This window comes from Ailuropoda melanoleuca, chromosome 10 (assembly GCF_002007445.2).
Source record: "Ailuropoda melanoleuca isolate Jingjing chromosome 10, ASM200744v2, whole genome shotgun sequence".
In the NCBI taxonomy this organism is placed as follows: domain Eukaryota; kingdom Metazoa; phylum Chordata; class Mammalia; order Carnivora; family Ursidae; genus Ailuropoda; species Ailuropoda melanoleuca.
The window spans coordinates 60,196,130-60,216,512 of record NC_048227.1 but is presented as its reverse complement, the minus strand read 5'-3'; the positions used below and the strand labels follow the sequence as shown (position 1 = coordinate 60,216,512).

General features: G+C 38.0%; 1 protein-coding gene across 6 annotated transcripts in view; it reads left to right on the top strand.

The window, feature by feature from the left end:
- Nucleotides 1-20,383, top strand: part of CDK19 (cyclin dependent kinase 19) — a 168,095-nt gene that overhangs the window by 120,917 nt on the left and 26,795 nt on the right. For 5 of the 6 annotated variants that reach the window (XM_002927551.4, XM_034668987.1, XM_034668988.1 and 2 more), the window contains one exon: nucleotides 633-773. The exons of the other annotated variant lie outside the window; for it this stretch is intronic. In XM_002927551.4, the coding sequence (XP_002927597.4) occupies nucleotides 633-773 (141 nt within the window). The remainder of the gene's footprint in view (nucleotides 1-632; nucleotides 774-20,383) is intronic. 6 annotated transcript variants of the gene reach the window in all.

The following is a 20,383-nucleotide window of genomic DNA, read 5'->3' as shown; positions in this document are numbered from 1 at the left end:
TAACTAATGGGATTGTATCCTAATTTCATTCTGTGCCAAAAGAAGGTAGAACTTAACAATAATTCAAATGTACACATAGTGACATTACACAAATGCTCTAAGTGCTAACTTTTTATAGTATCGTAAAGATATATGGCTGCATGGCTGGCTCAGTCAGTAGAGCATGCGACTCTTGATCTCAGGATTGTGAGTTCAAGCCTCATATGTGGCATGGAGTTTCTTTAAAAAAGAAAAAAAGAAGAAGGAGAAGAAGAACAATAAAGATTTACAGGGTCTCTTTCTCTTTTTTTTTAGTCTTTCATTCTATCAATAGAGAATACAACTAGTAGTACTATTTTTATACAGGCTTTTAAACATCAATGCTTTTTACCGGTCAGTCTTATTTAATGAAAATCTTAATGGTTTCAGTAAATCTAGTCATTATACCCTCAATAACATTGTCACATTCACCCCCAACATAGGTTCTGTTTGGTTGACCTTATTATTCAAATTATTTTTCTTTGCGTCATTATTGGCCTTTAGTAAGTAATTTTTAAATGTAGAGAGTTTATTGCAGACTTGTGTTTCATTGATGTAGATATTAGCAAATACTATATATTATTTTGTATGTTTTTATTTTTTTTAATTTTTAGCATATTATTAAGTTTCACCGTGCATCAAAAGCAAATAAAAAGCCCATGCAGCTGCCAAGATCTATGGTTAAATCATTACTTTACCAGATTCTTGATGGTATCCATTACCTCCATGCAAATTGGGTGCTTCACAGAGATCTGGTAAGTATGTTTCTTTAAAATTGATCAATACAATTTTTTTACCTTCTCTTAAAAAATATCTTTTCCTCTTAGTAGAAAGAATTATTATAAATATTAATTGTAAAAAAATTTTAAAACACATATAAGCAAAAGGGAAGGAAATAAAATCACCAATAAGCCTATAATTAAAAGATTAGCATTATTAATATTTGGTGTATGTTCTTCCATTATATATAGGCATAGCTATAAAATGTCAGTGTGGTTTTCAGCGAATGATTGGTATACTCTTAATGGATAGTTGTATGTGAAATAAGTAACTTGCAATCCATTTTGTTTTTCATGTTATTGCTCATTATTAGTAAAAACATTAATAACGAAAATTGAGTTCTCTGTTTTTTTTCCTTAAGAGCTAAGCTGAAATAATGACATTGCATCCAGTAAATAGACTGTTGTTATCAATAAATGTTACCAGTATTACAATAAATCAAATGTTTGATTTTACTTTTTTCAGTACACATGTAACAAACATTTATTAATGTCAGATTCTAGTTACCTTTGCATTATTGTCATGTTAGTTTATATTAATGAGATCTTTTTTGTTTTTCCTAAGAAATATGGTTACTGAATAGTTGTAATACCCAGGAGTTTATAATTGGAAATTTTATTCCCCAACTCTCCTAGGAAAAGTGGTTTCATGATCATTTTTTTTAGGCTTTTGGAGGTTCTAGGAATATAGTAGGGATAAATCTAGGTCAACTCGGTTTTACTAATTGAGAAGTATTTGTTATAGAAAGGAATGAATACACAGGACATCTAGTTAGTACCCCTTGCTACCTTGTCAGTCAGGCCTTGCCGTCTGACTTGACCATCTCTTTCTGTGACATTGAAGTTAAATTGGAGGCAAATGACAAGTGACCACAAAGATGGACTTAACCATTTCAACAGATGCATTTCACCTCATAATTTTGAACTGTAAGGATCTCAAAGACTTCCACCTATCCACTTTGCTATTAACCATGAATCAGCACTTTTTACGTGGGTACATGAGGTCGTTCTAGATCAAAGCCTCCTTCATAAATGGTTTTAGATATTAATTTGCTACGTACTTAATGTAACTGATGTGAGTTATTTTTGAGTTCATGATGTTTGAATCATCGATCAGAATCTTTTATTGAAGATTAATTTCAACTCTTTTTTCACAAAATTCTATATTTTATTCTGAATAGCATAGATTAGCAGATTTTATTTCTGATCTTTTCACCTGAGTATCCACCTGTACTAAAACTCAGTGTGACTAGGACTCAATGTTCTCCTAGTTGGTTTGCTGCTGCTTTCGTGTCTATTTTAGTTATGGCATCACCCTCCTCTCAGCCTAGAAAGTTTTTTTTACCCCTTGCAGACCCTTGCACTATACATCTAGACCTTGCCTAGTCTTGTCAGTTTCACCTCTAAACTATCTCTTCCATCTGTCCATTTCCATCCCTGGTGCCTCATTCCTAGCTCAGGCCTTTATTGTCTCTTGAAGTACGGTACTAGCCTCTGGGCTTGTCTCCTTGCAAACAGTCTCTTTCCCTTCCATCCACTTGGGACCTTCTGAATAATTATAGAGCTCCCATTCAAGAACTTTGAAATAGTTCCTCATTGCTTACAGACTAAAGCTCTAGTTCCTTATTGGGCTTTCAAGGTCGTAACAGATACAGCTCCAACTCCCTTTAGAATTTTTCTTTATCCCTGTAATCTTTCATTTACACTGTACCATTAAACTGTTGATTGTTCCCTGTGTCGTCCTGAGATTTCCTGCCTTAGTGGCCTTTATTTATTACCCCATCTCTTCATATTCAAATAGTACTTGTCTTTGAGGACTTGCACAAATGTTAAAACTTACCCTCATAGCCATACCTACTTGGAAATAATCTCTCCTTCTTGCTGGTTGCTGTTGTATGTCTTTACTTCTCTTATGAAATTTATCTGTTAGTATTATAGCAATTTATGTAGCTGCCTTAGAACATCTTCTATACCGTATACTTCTTGAGAGAGCAGGGTCTATGATTCATTTTGGCACCCTAGTAGTACCTGAGTACACAATAGGTACTGAGTAAATATTTCCCCAGTGAGTGAGTATGAGTAAGTATACTGATTATTATGGTATGCTTTTGGATCAAGTAACGTGTATATATTTCAACACACTGTCTACAATAAACATTTATTACTACCTTGTATGTTTAAAGCATGAGGGATGGGGACAAGTACAAATACAACTTCATGGAAGACCTTCTCCTCAGGACTTTACTCTGAGAGAAGAAATGTGCCATGGACGCAAGCAATGATGCTATAAGCTAGATGAGAAAGAATGTGATTGTGGCCATGTGACAGGCACAGACCAAATGCTACTCAAGGTTAGAAGAGGTTATGAGGGGTGGGGGTGAGGGTCAAGGAAAGCTTCACAGAGCTGCCACTTGAGCCAGACGTTGAAGGATAAGTAGAATGAACATAGAGACTTGAGGAAGTGAAGCTTGAGTCTGGCACTTTAGACCGCTCAGCTATACTAACACCCTAAGTAGAGATTTGAGAGAGGAGGGTAATCTAAGGGAGTGTTGGGTGTAAACATTTCTGAGGTGAGAAAGCTCTTGAATTATCCCAGAAAGAGTATGGAATTCTGTCTGACTCCAAAATGGATAAGCTAAATTGTGGTAGTGTGTGCTGAAGTCTAAAGATATCAGTTAGAGCCTGATCAAGGAAGCTCTAGATAGCAGGCTAGGAAGTTTGCTCTTTTCTTTTCCTTTTTTTTTTTTTTTTAAGATTTCTTTCTTTATTTGACAGAGAGTAAGAGAGAGAGGGGGAGAACACAACCAGATTGAGAGGCACAGGGAGAGAGAGAAGCAGACTCCCCGCTGAGCAGGGAGCCTGTCATAGGGCTCGATCCTAGGACCCCGAGATCATGACCCAAGCCGAAGGCAGACGGTTAACTGACTGAGCCACCCAGGTGCCCTGGGAGTTTGTTTGTTCTTAAGTACTAAAAGTTTGTGAGCAACAGGGGTGGACTGGCTGGCTCAGTGGGTAGCGCATGCAACTCTTGATCTCAGGGTTGTGAGTTCAAGCCTTGTGTGTGGTGTAGAGTTTACTTAAAAAAAAATTGGGAGCAACAGAATGAATGTTATTTTCTGGAATGAAAATTTTTTTCCCATTAAAAAAGCCACTATTGATTATTATTACCTCATCCATAGCATAAGCATAGTGTTGAAAATACATTCTGCATGTGGTTCTGACCTTGGATAGCACATTCATAATTTACTCACATTCACTGAATGCCTCTACTCTTCAAGTAAGTAACTAATAATATTTGAAACTTTGAACCAGTAAGAATCTACCCTGGGACAGCCTGCTCAGTTCTTATCACTGATCATGAATCCTGATAGCTGGACCATATTGTCATGGTTCTGCCAAAGTACTTCCAGGAGTAGAAGATTTTGTTTTGTATGTTTATTTTAAATGTATTCTGTAGAAGTAAGAAATATAAAGTATATCAAATATGAATGTGGTGTTAAAAACTTGATGGGGACATTTGAAAAGTTATTTTTTGTGTGTAAGCCTAATAGAGTTGCGATTTTAGTCATGAGTGGTTTTTTTTTAACGCTTCGTTTCCTATCGCTGCAAGAAATTTGGCTTTATGCTCTTTGTTGGTCACAATTGTTTCAGAGCGAGAAACTTGCAAGATCCATACAATTAAAGGCATTAAATTTGCAGTGTAATAGTATAACCCCCAAATTGAAAAAGTAAATAAAAATCAGTGTTTTGGACTCTACAAACAGGCATTATATCATCAAAGGAGGTTGGGGTTTTTCACTGTGATTGATTACATATCCAGAGTAGTATTTAATTATGTCATTTGGATCCCAGAATTTAAAACAGAAATAGAGAATTTAAATAAAGTCACTAAAAAGATTACTTATATTGAGGAATTGCTTTAAAAGGAAAGGAGAAGAGGAGCTAAATATATTCATCTTGGCTGAGAGACAGCAAAGTAGAGACATGAGTCTATAAATATTTGGAACTTGTAAACACCAAGGGAAAAAAGATGTATTTTAATTTTACAGCAGGATATAGCTAAGAGTAAGAAGATGAAATATAGGATGACTCACTTTTATGAGATTACGATTCTGGTAGGCTGGAAGAGTGCCAAGATACAGTTTATCCCTTTTTCAAAATTATGAGCTTCTGGGCAGCAAGGATCATATCTTACTAATTTTTGTATTCCTAGTGTTGGTATATTGTTTGTGTTTTAAGTTACATGTATTGAATTTCAGCAAAGCATCTGACAATTGCATATTATTCTTTAGCAAAGGTAGAGAAATACTGGCTCAATGATAGTGTTGTTAAGATTTATGGCTCCTTAGTTATTCAGTGTTGCTACTGGATCAGTGGCATAAACTGAACTATAAGTTAAACTTTCTCTGTCACTTTCCTATCTCAGTACCTAACACATGATAAATGCTAGATCTTTATCAAATGAAAGATCTTAGTAAATGCTCCAGGGCCCTGACCATGCTCTTTCAAAAAATATTTGTGGTGGTCCCATCCTAAAACTCTAACTTCGGGTTTGAATGGTAATTATTATTCACAATAGTGGGTGAATTTGTACTCTTTTGAAGTCTATGGGTACAGATAACTATATCGTCTGCAAACATGGTACGTGGACATTTTGTGAGATCTAGTTAAGGGAGAAAATAATTTTGTATCCAGTAGTCTTTTGAGTTTTGTTATTAGTTAACATCTACTAAACATTTTAGGGTTGTCAAAAAGTCACTCCTGTCACAGACCTAAAGACTTTTTTATTCAATTAGAGGTTAATAATAGTAATAATAATAATAATAATAATCAACTTGCCAATACTTAGAGTCAGGTATATTTCAGTTGATTAAAGAAAATGATGTAATAGATATTCTAGCTACAGAGAAATGTGCACTAATGCCTCTGGATCCTTTGTCATACTAACTGAGAGAGAGCTACATAGGTTTGGTTTGTTATTTTTTTCCTATGACACCAGCTTGTTCAGGCAGAATACTTATTTGATTCTCAGCAGCATTCTAGGTTGTTTATGACCTGTTGGCTGTGTGTGTTTTAAGTCGGTATTAGTTTTCTGCTGCTGTATGACAAATTGCCCCCGAAAAGAGTGGCTTTAAAGATGTTTGAACAACATTTATCATCTCACAGGTTCTGTGGGTCGGGACTCTCTGTGGCTTATCTGGATCCTGTCTCAGAGTCTCCTTAAACGATTGCAGTCATCTCAAGTCTTCACTAGGAAGCATCTTGTTCACGTCGCTGTTGGCAGGATTCATTTCCTCAGGAGCCGATAGGTGGAGGCTTCCCATGGTTCTTTGCCACATAGGCTTCTGCACAGAGCGTCTTACAACATGGCAGTTTTCTTCACCAGAGTGAGCAAACAAGAAGGCGAGAGAGTGTGTGTTAGCGAGACGGAAGTCACAGTGTTCTGTTAGTGAATCATGGAAGTGACATCCCATTACCGTTGCTGTCTCCTGTTCACTAGAAGTCATTTGTGCAGCCCACACTCGGGGAGTGATTACAAAGGGTGTGTTTACTAGGGGTGGGGATGTTGGAAACCGTGTCCGAAGCTGCCTACCACAAACTCTAAGAGGCTTTTATGTGATATTTGGATCCCGTTATTGTTCTGTTTATTTAGTGGAAACATAAGAAAGTGCAAGAAGTCCCTTCTTTCATATATCACTTTTTCCTTGTTGAAAAGTTGCTTGAGTGGCAAGAGTTTGGGGGTAGTTCTGGTTCTAAAGAGCTAAAAAATAATATAATGTACCAGTTATCCTTCCGCTTTTCCAAATATTCTTCAGTGATTTATTTCCAGAACTTGGTGTATGTTCATTTCCCCTCCTCTCCTGTCCCCTCCCCCTCCATTTCTTCCCCACCCATTATGGAACCACAGGTTTAAGCTACTTAAATCTAGAGGGTGTGTTCATTTGAGATCCGGGATTTCTTCACTTTGAACGTACCTAGAGATCCCATCTTTGTTATACAGTCTGAGGCCTATGTTTATCACCACTACTTTCTTATTTCTATTTTTCATACATTTCTTTCGAACAAAGAAAAATGCAANGTAAGAAATATAAAGTATATCAAATATGAATGTGGTGTTAAAAACTTGATGGGGACATTTGAAAAGTTATTTTTTGTGTGTAAGCCTAATAGAGTTGCGATTTTAGTCATGAGTGGTTTTTTTTTAACGCTTCGTTTCCTATCGCTGCAAGAAATTTGGCTTTATGCTCTTTGTTGGTCACAATTGTTTCAGAGCGAGAAACTTGCAAGATCCATACAATTAAAGGCATTAAATTTGCAGTGTAATAGTATAACCCCCAAATTGAAAAAGTAAATAAAAATCAGTGTTTTGGACTCTACAAACAGGCATTATATCATCAAAGGAGGTTGGGGTTTTTCACTGTGATTGATTACATATCCGGAGTAGTATTTAATTATGTCATTTGGATCCCAGAATTTAAAACAGAAATAGAGAATTTAAATAAAGTCACTAAAAAGATTACTTATATTGAGGAATTGCTTTAAAAGGAAAGGAGAAGAGGAGCTAAATATATTCATCTTGGCTGAGAGACAGCAAAGTAGAGACATGAGTCTATAAATATTTGGAACTTGTAAACACCAAGGGAAAAAAGATGTATTTTAATTTTACAGCAGGATATAGCTAAGAGTAAGAAGATGAAATATAGGATGACTCACTTTTATGAGATTACGATTCTGGTAGGCTGGAAGAGTGCCAAGATACAGTTTATCCCTTTTTCAAAATTATGAGCTTCTGGGCAGCAAGGATCATATCTTACTAATTTTTGTATTCCTAGTGTTGGTATATTGTTTGTGTTTTAAGTTACATGTATTGAATTTCAGCAAAGCATCTGACAATTGCATATTATTCTTTAGCAAAGGTAGAGAAATACTGGCTCAATGATAGTGTTGTTAAGATTTATGGCTCCTTAGTTATTCAGTGTTGCTACTGGATCAGTGGCATAAACTGAACTATAAGTTAAACTTTCTCTGTCACTTTCCTATCTCAGTACCTAACACATGATAAATGCTAGATCTTTATCAAATGAAAGATCTTAGTAAATGCTCCAGGGCCCTGACCATGCTCTTTCAAAAAATATTTGTGGTGGTCCCATCCTAAAACTCTAACTTCGGGTTTGAATGGTAATTATTATTCACAATAGTGGGTGAATTTGTACTCTTTTGAAGTCTATGGGTACAGATAACTATATCGTCTGCAAACATGGTACGTGGACATTTTGTGAGATCTAGTTAAGGGAGAAAATAATTTTGTATCCAGTAGTCTTTTGAGTTTTGTTATTAGTTAACATCTACTAAACATTTTAGGGTTGTCAAAAAGTCACTCCTGTCACAGACCTAAAGACTTTTTTATTCAATTAGAGGTTAATAATAGTAATAATAATAATAATAATAATCAACTTGCCAATACTTAGAGTCAGGTATATTTCAGTTGATTAAAGAAAATGATGTAATAGATATTCTAGCTACAGAGAAATGTGCACTAATGCCTCTGGATCCTTTGTCATACTAACTGAGAGAGAGCTACATAGGTTTGGTTTGTTATTTTTTTCCTATGACACCAGCTTGTTCAGGCAGAATACTTATTTGATTCTCAGCAGCATTCTAGGTTGTTTATGACCTGTTGGCTGTGTGTGTTTTAAGTCGGTATTAGTTTTCTGCTGCTGTATGACAAATTGCCCCCGAAAAGAGTGGCTTTAAAGATGTTTGAACAACATTTATCATCTCACAGGTTCTGTGGGTCGGGACTCTCTGTGGCTTATCTGGATCCTGTCTCAGAGTCTCCTTAAACGATTGCAGTCATCTCAAGTCTTCACTAGGAAGCATCTTGTTCACGTCGCTGTTGGCAGGATTCATTTCCTCAGGAGCCGATAGGTGGAGGCTTCCCATGGTTCTTTGCCACATAGGCTTCTGCACAGAGCGTCTTACAACATGGCAGTTTTCTTCACCAGAGTGAGCAAACAAGAAGGCGAGAGAGTGTGTGTTAGCGAGACGGAAGTCACAGTGTTCTGTTAGTGAATCATGGAAGTGACATCCCATTACCGTTGCTGTCTCCTGTTCACTAGAAGTCATTTGTGCAGCCCACACTCGGGGAGTGATTACAAAGGGTGTGTTTACTAGGGGTGGGGATGTTGGAAACCGTGTCCGAAGCTGCCTACCACAAACTCTAAGAGGCTTTTATGTGATATTTGGATCCCGTTATTGTTCTGTTTATTTAGTGGAAACATAAGAAAGTGCAAGAAGTCCCTTCTTTCATATATCACTTTTTCCTTGTTGAAAAGTTGCTTGAGTGGCAAGAGTTTGGGGGTAGTTCTGGTTCTAAAGAGCTAAAAAATAATATAATGTACCAGTTATCCTTCCGCTTTTCCAAATATTCTTCAGTGATTTATTTCCAGAACTTGGTGTATGTTCATTTCCCCTCCTCTCCTGTCCCCTCCCCCTCCATTTCTTCCCCACCCATTATGGAACCACAGGTTTAAGCTACTTAAATCTAGAGGGTGTGTTCATTTGAGATCCGGGATTTCTTCACTTTGAACGTACCTAGAGATCCCATCTTTGTTATACAGTCTGAGGCCTATGTTTATCACCACTACTTTCTTATTTCTATTTTTCATACATTTCTTTCGAACAAAGAAAAATGCAAAGAAAAATTTAAGTTTCCCACTACTAAAAATTGGTAGTGCTGCTGTGTTGTAACAAGTAGCTGACAAGCAATGAGAGGACACCATGAGGAAGCATGAAATATTATAGTCCTTTAGCTAAGAGAGAGCACTGTATAAAGATCAACGTACGAAAGTCAAAGATGGCCTCTGTTTCCACTCAGCTGGAGAGGAAGAGCTGTACTGTTAATCTTTGTGGAAGTTTGATTAAAATAAGTGCTCAGCGGTTGGAGAGTTTTCTAGGAATCTCTGTGTGCAGCACAACTTCTATTCATACCTTGTCTGACAAGGAGATACATCAGGTCTTTAATTTTGTCTATGCTAAACAGGGCCTGACAAGGTAAATGTGTTTACCACAATGAATCCCTTAAAATCTGACAGTAGCCATCATGCTGGCATTTCGAAGAATTTTCCTAATGGCTTGGAATGCAGAGCTAACAATAAAAAAGGAAAATATGGTTTGGTTATTTTCTCACTTGCCATTTTAGGTGACTTTGGGCAATTCCAGATCTTGTCACGCTGATGAATCACACTGGGGTTCCTGCTGGTGATCTTTGGTCCCTAACTAGTTCCTTAGGGCTGGATCCCCCAGAGTCTGTGGCTCAGCAGCTCATGTCTGCAGCCTGAAGGCCTTTGATGGTAGTGATGTCACCCCTGTCCCACCTGTACTTAAAGCCTTGTGAAGATCAGGCGAGATAATGTTTCTTAAGGTGCTCTGGATACTGTGACAAATACCTTAAAATGTGAGAAGGTATTATTGAGGTGTTTTCTAGATACGGGCTATGGTATTTTATTATATTATTTATTTATTTATTTTTTCGTTTATTTATTTATTTAGAGAGTGTGAGTGGGGTGGGGGGCAGAGGGAGAAAGAGAGAGAATCTTAAGCAGGTTCCACGCCTTGCATGGAGCCAGACGTGGGTCTCACAGCCCTGAGATCATGGCCTGAGCTGAAATCAAGAGTTGGACCCTTAACCGACTGAGGCACCGAAGCGCCCCTGGGCTGATTNTTGTTTTTTTTTTTTTTTTTTTTTGGCATAACAGTTTTTCCATCACGCACACCCATACCCCAGTCACGGGAGCTTTCTGCAGAGTCCTACACATCTGTTGGTGTGAGCTGGAGTGTATTGCTGCACCATCTGTTCCGTGGACAGGTGATACTAAGAACCACACTTGCAAGAGGGCCCACTTCAAAGGGGATGAGACCGGGACAGGGCTCTTGTGATGATCCCTGACTTTAGTGTAAAGTTTTAGTAGCCTGTACTGACAAACACATGCATCTAGAAGGTGGTTTGCCAAACTAACTCCAAAGTCACTGAGAGGCGATAATTAAGATATATTCCACAGTGACAGGAATAGCAGGAACTGGTTAAGAATCAAGGGCTACAGACAGGAGCCCCAGCACTTTGACGCCTGTGTTTAAAACCGAAGAATCATTTCAGGCATACTATTTTATTAAATTAGTGTTATTGAGGTAGAATTCACACACAATAAAATGTATCCATTTTAGTTAGAAATCGATCAGTTTGGACAAATGTATATACCAGGGTAATCACACCACAGGCATCCTCTGTGACTAGAACTCTAGGGTGATTCAGGATCCCTCATTGAGAATGATGGTGTCTTCATCAAGAGGGGATCTGACATGCATGGATTATTTATTTCATTGGGAGACTGCATATGATGATTATTTTGGGTGATCTTATTCTCAACTAAGCACTCATCTGAGTAGAAGCCTTCTAGAGGTGAAGGCCATAAATCAATTAAGTGTTGTGCATTTTCCAGGCGCACTTTTGTTCTCATAACCCTGGACTGTGGTGCATTCCTGAAAGGCTTGAGTTCTAATCCTGGGTCTGCCACTGTCTAGGGGGGACAATGAACTTGGGTAAGATTGTAGGTCTTTCACCGTCGTGTCTTCATGAGTCAAAAGAGAGGGCTCAGTTTCATAATTTCTACCTCTGACATTCTTTTTTTTTTCCCCCCAAACCAAAGGTCTTCCATATTTATTGCTGAACCAGCCTACTGGTGCAAAAGCATAGTGACAGAGAACAATCATTTTCCCCCCGATAAAACATGTCTATTGTTCAGGTAGGCGTGATGTTTACAGAGTGATAGGATATGAGCACATGACCTGCATGCAGCATAAACACATGTGCCGTCTCATGTGCCATTCCTTAGAGACCCAGCTTGGCTCTTCTCTCTTGTCTCCTCCTGGAGCTACACCTGATGTTATCACCAGTTCTCATCCGAATGCACTGGCGAATGGGACAAGTCTGCTTTTGCTTCTCGGCCAGAAATCGCTTGATCCTGAAAGTCTTGTGAGAAGACATGGCCAGGAACCGTCAACGGTACATACCACCATTGCAGAGAAAAGGAGAGAGGAGCTCTGCCTATGACATTCTTAATTTCTCATGATAAGACTGAATTATTTGATTTAAATATGAATGTCACAAATGTAAATAGAAAACTACTTTCTACCAGCATTGCTACTCTGAGGACAGATTGTACTCATTAACGAGTAAGATAGAATCTGAATGTCTTTGTAGCATTAGTCCTGGCATTGCCATCAGTGTAGGATTTATCTTGATTATACTCTTAGTGACCTTGCAGTTAGGTAAGTAGCCTTCTAGATACCTGCGTTTGTCTTGCATTAAGCTTCTAATAACGGCTGCTTTTTATTGGTTCCTGTTAGAGAAAAGAAAACCTTATCTCTGCTGTCCAGGCCCATAACCACTCCTAAAAGGACAAAACAAAGAAGTGCATTGTTAACTGTTGTGCAGTGCTGGGTTGGCAGGCGTTGTTTACTATGAACACCAAGGTTTGATTAACATAGGTTATTCAGATTAACCTATTACAGATACCTCCAAACCATTTTAAGTAAAATGAAATGAATCACAGCACTTAATGCTGTAGACGGTTCCTGAGTTACAGATAGCTTGCATCTAGTTGTAGATAAATAATTTTGAACTGGGAAGGCATTTTTGCTCAGAAACAGCAATTTAAACAGTCGTCAGGTTCTCTGAATACAAAAGCCTATTTCGGGGTGCCTGGGTGGCTCAGTTGTTAAGCGCCTGCCTTCGGCTCAGGGCGTGATCCCAGAGTCCTGGGATCGAGCCCCACATCAGGCTCCTCTGCTGGGAGCCTGCATCTTCCTCTCCCACTCCTCCTGCTTGTGTTCCCTCTCTCGCTGGCTGTCTCTCTCTCTGTCAAATAAATAAATAAAATCTTTAAAAAAAAAAAGCCTATTTCACCCACAATATAGCTAAAGTGTGAAGAACCATGGAACCTAATTGTCATTTTAACTAGATTATTCATTTATAACTGGATTTCTGTGGAAGAAGTGCTGGCTTATAGACTCAGAATATTTGCTTTACAAATAGATTTTGATCTCCTAATATGTACCAGGAGCTATGCTGGGCGCTGGGACTACACAGATAAATAAAATATAATCCCTTCCCTCAGTGAATGCATGGTGGGGAAGATATACAAATGGATCATCATATAACAACAAGGTTTAAAAAAGACATTATGGGGGTGCCTGGGTGCCTGGGTTGGTTAAGTGTCTGCCTTCGGCTGAGGTCATGATCTCCAGGTCCTGGGATCGAGCCCTGTGTCTGGCTCCTTGCTCAATGGGGAGTCTGCTTCTCCCTCTCCGTCTGTCCCTCTCAACCCCCCTCCCTGCACTTGTGCTCTCTCATGCACGCTGTCTTTCAAATAAATAAATAAAATCTTAAAAGAAAAAAAAAGGACATTATGAGGTATAGTCAGAGATCCACTATGCGGAAGGTACTGAGCACAGGAGAAGGACATCTGGCCAGTTGGGGTGGGGGCTGAGTCTAAAGGAGAAGTAGAGATTTATAAGATGAAAGGGGGAAGAGGGGGCAGCATTCCAGGCAGAGGAGATGGCAGGAGTAAGGGCATGGGGTAAGAAACTACAAGCATGTTGGTGTCACTGGAACGAAGCAAGAAGTAGTGAACGAAGGAGCAGAAAAGTAAGGACCCGACCATGGTGATTCTTCACCATTGTGTTCAGAAAGCGTGGACTTTTCCTTTGTCCAGTTAGAGCTGAGCTGGTCAGGTTTTTGCTGAAGAGAGACCACTCAGACAGGGATAGGGAGAATTTGTTTGAGGGTGCAGGGATAGTAGCTTTTTCGGGCTGTTGTAATCAGGTGGTGGAGAATCGGTGAAGACCTGGCAGAGGTAGTCAAGATAGACAGGAGGGGAAATAGCAGCTAAATATTTAGGAAGGTAATCAGAGCTGAGGATTCGATTTGAGGGATGAAGGACAGGGTATTCAGACTTCTGCTTTCGTTGATTGACTGAGAAGGGAATACCAGAAAAAGAGGCAGTAAAAATTCAGTTTGAGTAAGTGAAGATGATTGTGGAGACAGCCAACCTACCGTTGACATAACTCTAAGTATATAGAAGTTTAAAGACTTGTGGTTATAGATTTGAGCGTCATTAGCATACAGGTGGTTGCTGAAACTCTAGAATAAACTAAAATCAGGACTAAAAAAAAAAAAAACAAACCTCTACGGGTTTCCCCCACTGTCTGAAAGTAGAGCGTCCTATGAAATCTTTTGTAGGCTGAAATGGAGTAAAGAAATGATAACCTTTAATTTATACGGAAGTTTTTGAGCTTTCCTAGACCCAAAAAATAACCTCTCTCAGGCGTTTCTGATGCCTTAGGACACATCTTGCTAACAGATGCTCAGCATAAATCCAGAGAAAGCCCAGAGGCTGCTAGTTGAAANTTTTTTTTTCCTCTCACCACCCCCCTCTTTTTTTTTTTTTTTTTTTTTTTTTTTTTTTTTTTTTTTTTTTTTTTTTTTTTTTTTTTTTTTGTAAAAACGAAATCTCTGTATTTCTTTCAGTTAGAAAAAGCAGATATTAACGCAGGTCCTTTGTAAAAGTAAAGGGGTGTGACTGAACTTTTGGAAAGCAGGGGAGACCTGTATTCAGAAGTGAGCTTGGCATGTTTTGGGGTAAGTGCTGACTCTAGTTTCTTGTAACTTCTTTTATTTTTTTTTCTTAAAGATTTTATTTTTAAGTAAAAGTCCCCAACGTGGGGCTTGAACCCACAATCCCTCCCTCAAGAGTCTCATGCTCCACCGATTGAGCCAGCCAGGTGCCCTGCAACTTCTTTTAAAATTGAAAACTTGCCTCTCATGAGTACTAACCATTGACAATTTTTATTCCTTCATCCAGTAAATATTTATTAAATACTGTGTCCCTGGATTTCAGCAGATACAGAAAGTGGTGACAGAAGTATCTTCCTTGCCCTTTGGGAGGTTCCATTCACAATGACCAGATTCTCCATATTTTAAACCCTCTACTATCACTGAGGTGGTTTTAAGGCATAAACAGTTATGATAACCTGATGCTCTTAGCAAATGACTGCTGTGTTTGCTAAAGAGAAAAAGCACATATCTCTCACTCATAGTTCTTTGCTCAATTTGTTACGACACAGAATCTTTATTGTTCAAGATGAACAATGGAGAAAAGTATAAAGAAAGGAACAGAAACGGAGGGTTTTCTCCTGGGAATGTACTTCTGTATCAAATGTGAGGAGAATTGTGCCACGACTAAATTTAAGTAAAAGAGTGGTTGTAGCCGTTAGTATTAGACCAGCACTATTTATTGTTCAGAAACTGGTCCAATGGGTATTCTGATTGGTTTTGTCCCTATTATTCAGGGTGGTAGACAATTGTGTTTGTGTTTTCCTGTCTTCTTTATTGGTGCTGATAAGAGTCATTTGTGGCTTCATATTTTTGTTTCAAATGTCCTGGGGTGGGGAGTGCAAAGGAAATGTAGTAAAGGATAATTGTGTATCTTTAGGCTGTTCTTTTATGAGGTGCCAATTAACTAAAATAAATTTAACCCTGTGGGGAAAAAATTGTTTCTATAGAAGGAAAAAGCAAATCTGAAGTACACGCAAAGCATCATGAATGTAACTTCAAGAATTAGCTGAATTTTGCTAAAATGCAGATATTTCAAGAATAGTTTCCAAGTCATCATATTGTTTGTCACATGATTTCCCTGACTTTTGCCTTTATAACTAAAATGAACCCTGCAGCCTTGATTTGTCTATCCAATTTTATTGCTGATAACTTAAATGTGAGGCATCCAAGTCCTGCCATTTCTGCTGTTTCTATGGTAACGAAAGTGTGCAAACCCAGCAGTATCACTTTCTTTCACAGCTGGCATTTTGTGTTCACAGTAAGAGGAGTTTTAGTAAAGCACAGTCTGTGTTAATTGGGATGTAAGTAGGTCAGAACAATTTTGGTATCCTTTCTTCGTTCTTTCAGGTGTGCGTGGGTGTGGGTGCGTGTGCGTGAGCTGCAGTTGCCTTAGTTTTTTTTTTATTAAAGCCTATACTTTCACTTCAAGTAATCACTATTAAAGTTAGTCTTTGAAAATTAAGCGTAACATCTGTAAATATGACTTGGTTTGGAACCTTGAGGACCAGGCGGAGTTCTGAGACTTGCCCCAGACCTGTAGGCCCCTGAGTGTTTCCATTTAAGAAAAAGGAAATGATTGATATGAAAATGCTTTGAAAATGTAAATGCATTTTAATGGTGCTTATAACATTTATTTTATGGTTATCATTGTTATTTTGAAACATCAAATATCTTGTGACCTTAACATTTATGTACTTGTTTGGGGGTGGGGGGAGGGCATGTAATCCCAGTTAATGGGTGCGTATTTAAAAATGACTTCCTGCGCAATTCTGGATTTTAACTTGACTACAGGAGCCCTTCTCTGTGGATACTGCCCAAGCCCTGGGTTCCTTTCTTAGGTTGTACAAAAGAGCTTATAGCCACTGCTCCCCCAAAGCACGTCACTGCCTCTGCCCTCAACTCAGGCTCTCCAGGGGGACCCCACACTTAGAGCTTCCATAGGCTTCAAGTATCTTATATAGAAGGTATTCCTTACAAACTTCAGTACCAGCTGGACTCCTCTCTCTGTAACCTCATTCCATAGTGGTGTTCATATTCTCTCTTTCTACAGAGCATGACTGCAGGAACTTCTGAGAGTTAGCTATCAGTGATCTGAGACCAGCTTCCTGCTTTTCTCCCATTCAAATGCTCATAATCTATTTGCCTTTCATATGTGAAGCAACTTTGCTCCCATTTCACATACTTTGTGTTTTTATCTTACAGATTTATTTTGAGAGGGTTTAAGCTTAAAATTTAGGAATTACAAATAATATAGCAAAGGGTATGTAAGATGGTTTATTTGATAATTTTTAAGAATTGGTTTTTTTTAAAGTTTTATTAATTTAAGTAATCTTTATACCCAACGTGGGGCTCGAACTCATGACCCCAAGATCAAGAGTTGCATTCCCTTCTGACTGAGCCAGCTGGGAGCCCCAAGAATTGTTATATCCCGGAGAGTCTGTTCTCACTAAGGCCTTCAACAGTATACTCTAATTCTGCCTTTGCCTTCTTTCTACTTATTTGGGTCTCACGTACTGTGTCTGGCTTGTGCAAATGGACAGAAGTTGCCTCTTCCCAACTTTCATTCTATTGCACCTGAAGACTTCCTCTTCCTTTTCAAGCTCTCTTAGCTTCTAGAACACTACGTGCTCTGTTTTCTTACCATGGTTGCTCCTTCACGGGGTTTTTCATTAGGCTTGTTTTCCTCTAAACACCTTTTATTTCTCTCAACATTATTTATTTTTTTATTAAAAAATTCTATTTCTCTAATGAGAAACCATACCCAAAAATACAAAGTCAGACATTATAGAAATATATAATGTTGTAAAAAATGATAGTCTCTCCATATCCTTCTATCAGAGATTCGGCAAAATACCAAAATCCATATTGTGCAACCTATAAAAATTATGGATAAGACAGAAAGATAATATATAATAAAATAATGCTAATTCTAGTCATGTAAATCCTAGTCTTTGCAAGTTCCTACATCATTCTGTATGATTGACAGCCCCCTGCCAGCTTCACCTTACCTCTCCATGGCTTCTCCTGTGCTAACTCTCCTCCTATCTCATTAACTCCAGCCACATTGACCTCTTGGCTCCTTCTCCAGTTAACCAGGCTGCTGGCTCACCAAGGCTTCTCCTCACTGTTCTACGCCATGGCCTTGCCCTTCTGCAAATCTTGCAGGAGCCCTCACCTACTCTTAGAGCACAGGCCAGACAGTGCTCAAGAACTTACCAAGTCTGGTACTCAGATGACTTGTGCCCAAAGCAGAACATTGGGAACAGCAAGCAAGCCCTCTGTTGTTGGCTTTCCTTCTCTCTAGTGTCATCAGCGCCTTATTCTGTGCTTCCTGATGCCCACTGTTCTCCCTAGTAAGTCTCCAGTTCACCAGCCGAACTCCTGTCTCAAACCTTTCAGCTTCCCCTTCTCTTTGTCTAGACTGCTCTTCCCTTAAATTCCAGCAGCTTATTTCTTTACTTTCTTCAGGTCTTATCCCAAAAGTTACCTTCTCAAAAGAAGGCATTCTCTGATCAATTTAAAGTAGTGCTTATTACTATTAAAAATGACACCCTCCCAGCAATGCATATCCCCATTCCTCGCTTTGTTTTTGTCTTTATTATTGTCTTAATATAGGATATGTACAAAAGAGTATTTGGAACATTATGTACCTTCCAAAGCTAACAGTCGAGAGCCTGTCACTTACCCCAGTAACTAGAACATTACTGGTAGCTTGTTTCTATTTATGCTCCCCGCCCCCATCCCATTCTTCTGCCTCTTCAAGAAGTAACAAATATCCTAAATTTTTAATCCATTATTCACTGCTTTTTAAAAATAGGCTTATCATGTTTGTTTGTGGGCCTAACCCATATATTCTTTAGTTTTGCTTGGTTTTAAGATTTATGATAATGGCATTCTGCTTTATATAGTCTTCCAAACTTGCTTTTTTTACTCCACATAATGCTTCTAAGATTCAAACTTTTTTTTTACCTTTATTAGTAACCCAAAATTTTTCACTGCTATTTTAAAAATTCATTGTGTGATTCTACCAAAATTAATGTCTCCATTTTTCTATTAGCTAGAAATTTGGGTTTTGTCCAGATTTTTTGTATTACAACTTATGCTGCTATGAACATTCTCTGGTGTGTCTAAAAATGGAATTACTGAGTCAAAGGGTATGTGATTGTTCAGTTTGCAAGATGATGCCAAATTGTTTTCCAAAGAAGTTGTACCAAGTTATTCTCTTACCAACAATGTACTGGAGTTCCCCCTGACCCACTTCCTACTCAACAGTTCTTAACTGTTAAACAATATACCAGGTGTAAAATGGCATCTCACTGTGATTTTAATTGCATTTCCCTCATTATTGATGAGGTTGAGCATCTTCATATACTTAATGGTTAAATGTTTCTTCTTTTGTTAAATGCCTGTTCGGACATTTTTGCCCATTTTTTTATTAGGTTGTTTTTATATTGATTTGTGGGGAGTTCTTTATTCTGGATACAAAATCTTTGTTACTTATGTGTATTGCAAATACTTCTGGTTTGTGATTTGTCTTTTTATTTTCTTTATTTTTGATGATTGAAAGTTATTTTTAATAGCCAGATTGATCAGTCTTTTCTTTTTTGATTATTTTTTAAAATCTTGTTTAAGAAATTCTTTCCTACCTGAGAGTCAGAAAGATATTCTCTACATTCTCCCTTCCCCCCAACACTTTTAAAGTTTTGCATGTTTAAATCCTTAATCTACCTGAAATTGTGTGTATGGTATGAGGTGAGCATTCATTTTATTTATTTTTTTTTCCATTTGGATGACCTGTTGTGCCAACACCATTTAGTGAATGGTTTCTCTTTTCTCCACTGACCTGAAGTTCCTCTTCTCCCAGTATTATGGTTCCATCTGGGCTCTCCATTCTATCCCATTGATCCATTTGTCTCTCTCTGTACCAGTATCACACTGTCTTTTTTTTTTTTTAATATTTTATTTATTTATTTGACAGAGAGACAGCTAGCGAGAGAGGGAACACAAGCAGGGGGAGTGGGAGAGGAAGAAGCAGGCTCATAGCAGAGGAGCCTGATGTGGGGCTCGAACCCATAACGCCGGGATCACGCCCTGAGCCGAAGGCAGACGCTTAACCGCTGTGCCACCCAGGCGCCCCAGTATCACACTGTCTTAATCACTGTGGCTTTAAAATAAATTGTGATGTCGTGTTTTGAGTCAGACGCCTCTCCTCATTCCCTACCCCTAGCACTTCATGAGTATCTTGCCATCCTTAGGTCTTTGCTCTTCCACATACATTTTATTTTATTTTCCACATATATTTTAAAATCAGCTTTTCAAGTTCACATGCACACGCACACACACACACAAAACTTTGATGGAAGTTTGATTGGAATTGCATTGAATTTACAGATAAGTATGAGGAAAATTGATGTCTTTATATATAGAATCCTCTTATCTATAAACATAACCCCTTTATTTAGGACTTATTAATGTCATTTAAGATCAAGTTTCAAGATTTTCTGTACAAAAATCTTCTACATCCTTTAGTGTATTTATTCTTAGGTACCTTATTTTTTTTTTTTTATTGCTATAGAAATGCTGCCTTTGAAAAATTTTATTTCCTACTTTTTTTTGCTGTTATATAGAAATACGGTTGATTTTTTCATATTGTTCAATTAGGCAAACATCCTACTAAACTCTCTTACTATTGCTAATAATTTATCTGTAAATACTTCGAGTTTTTTATGTAAATAATTACATCATCTGCAATGAACAATAATTTTGTTCATCCATATTCCTTTAATTATTGTTTTATAGCATTAGACTTACAGTGGAATGTTGATTTTAGAAGTGGTAATGGTGGGTATCCCTGCATTAGTCCCGATTTTAAAGGGAATGCTTCCCATATTACTTCTCGGTTTTGGAGACA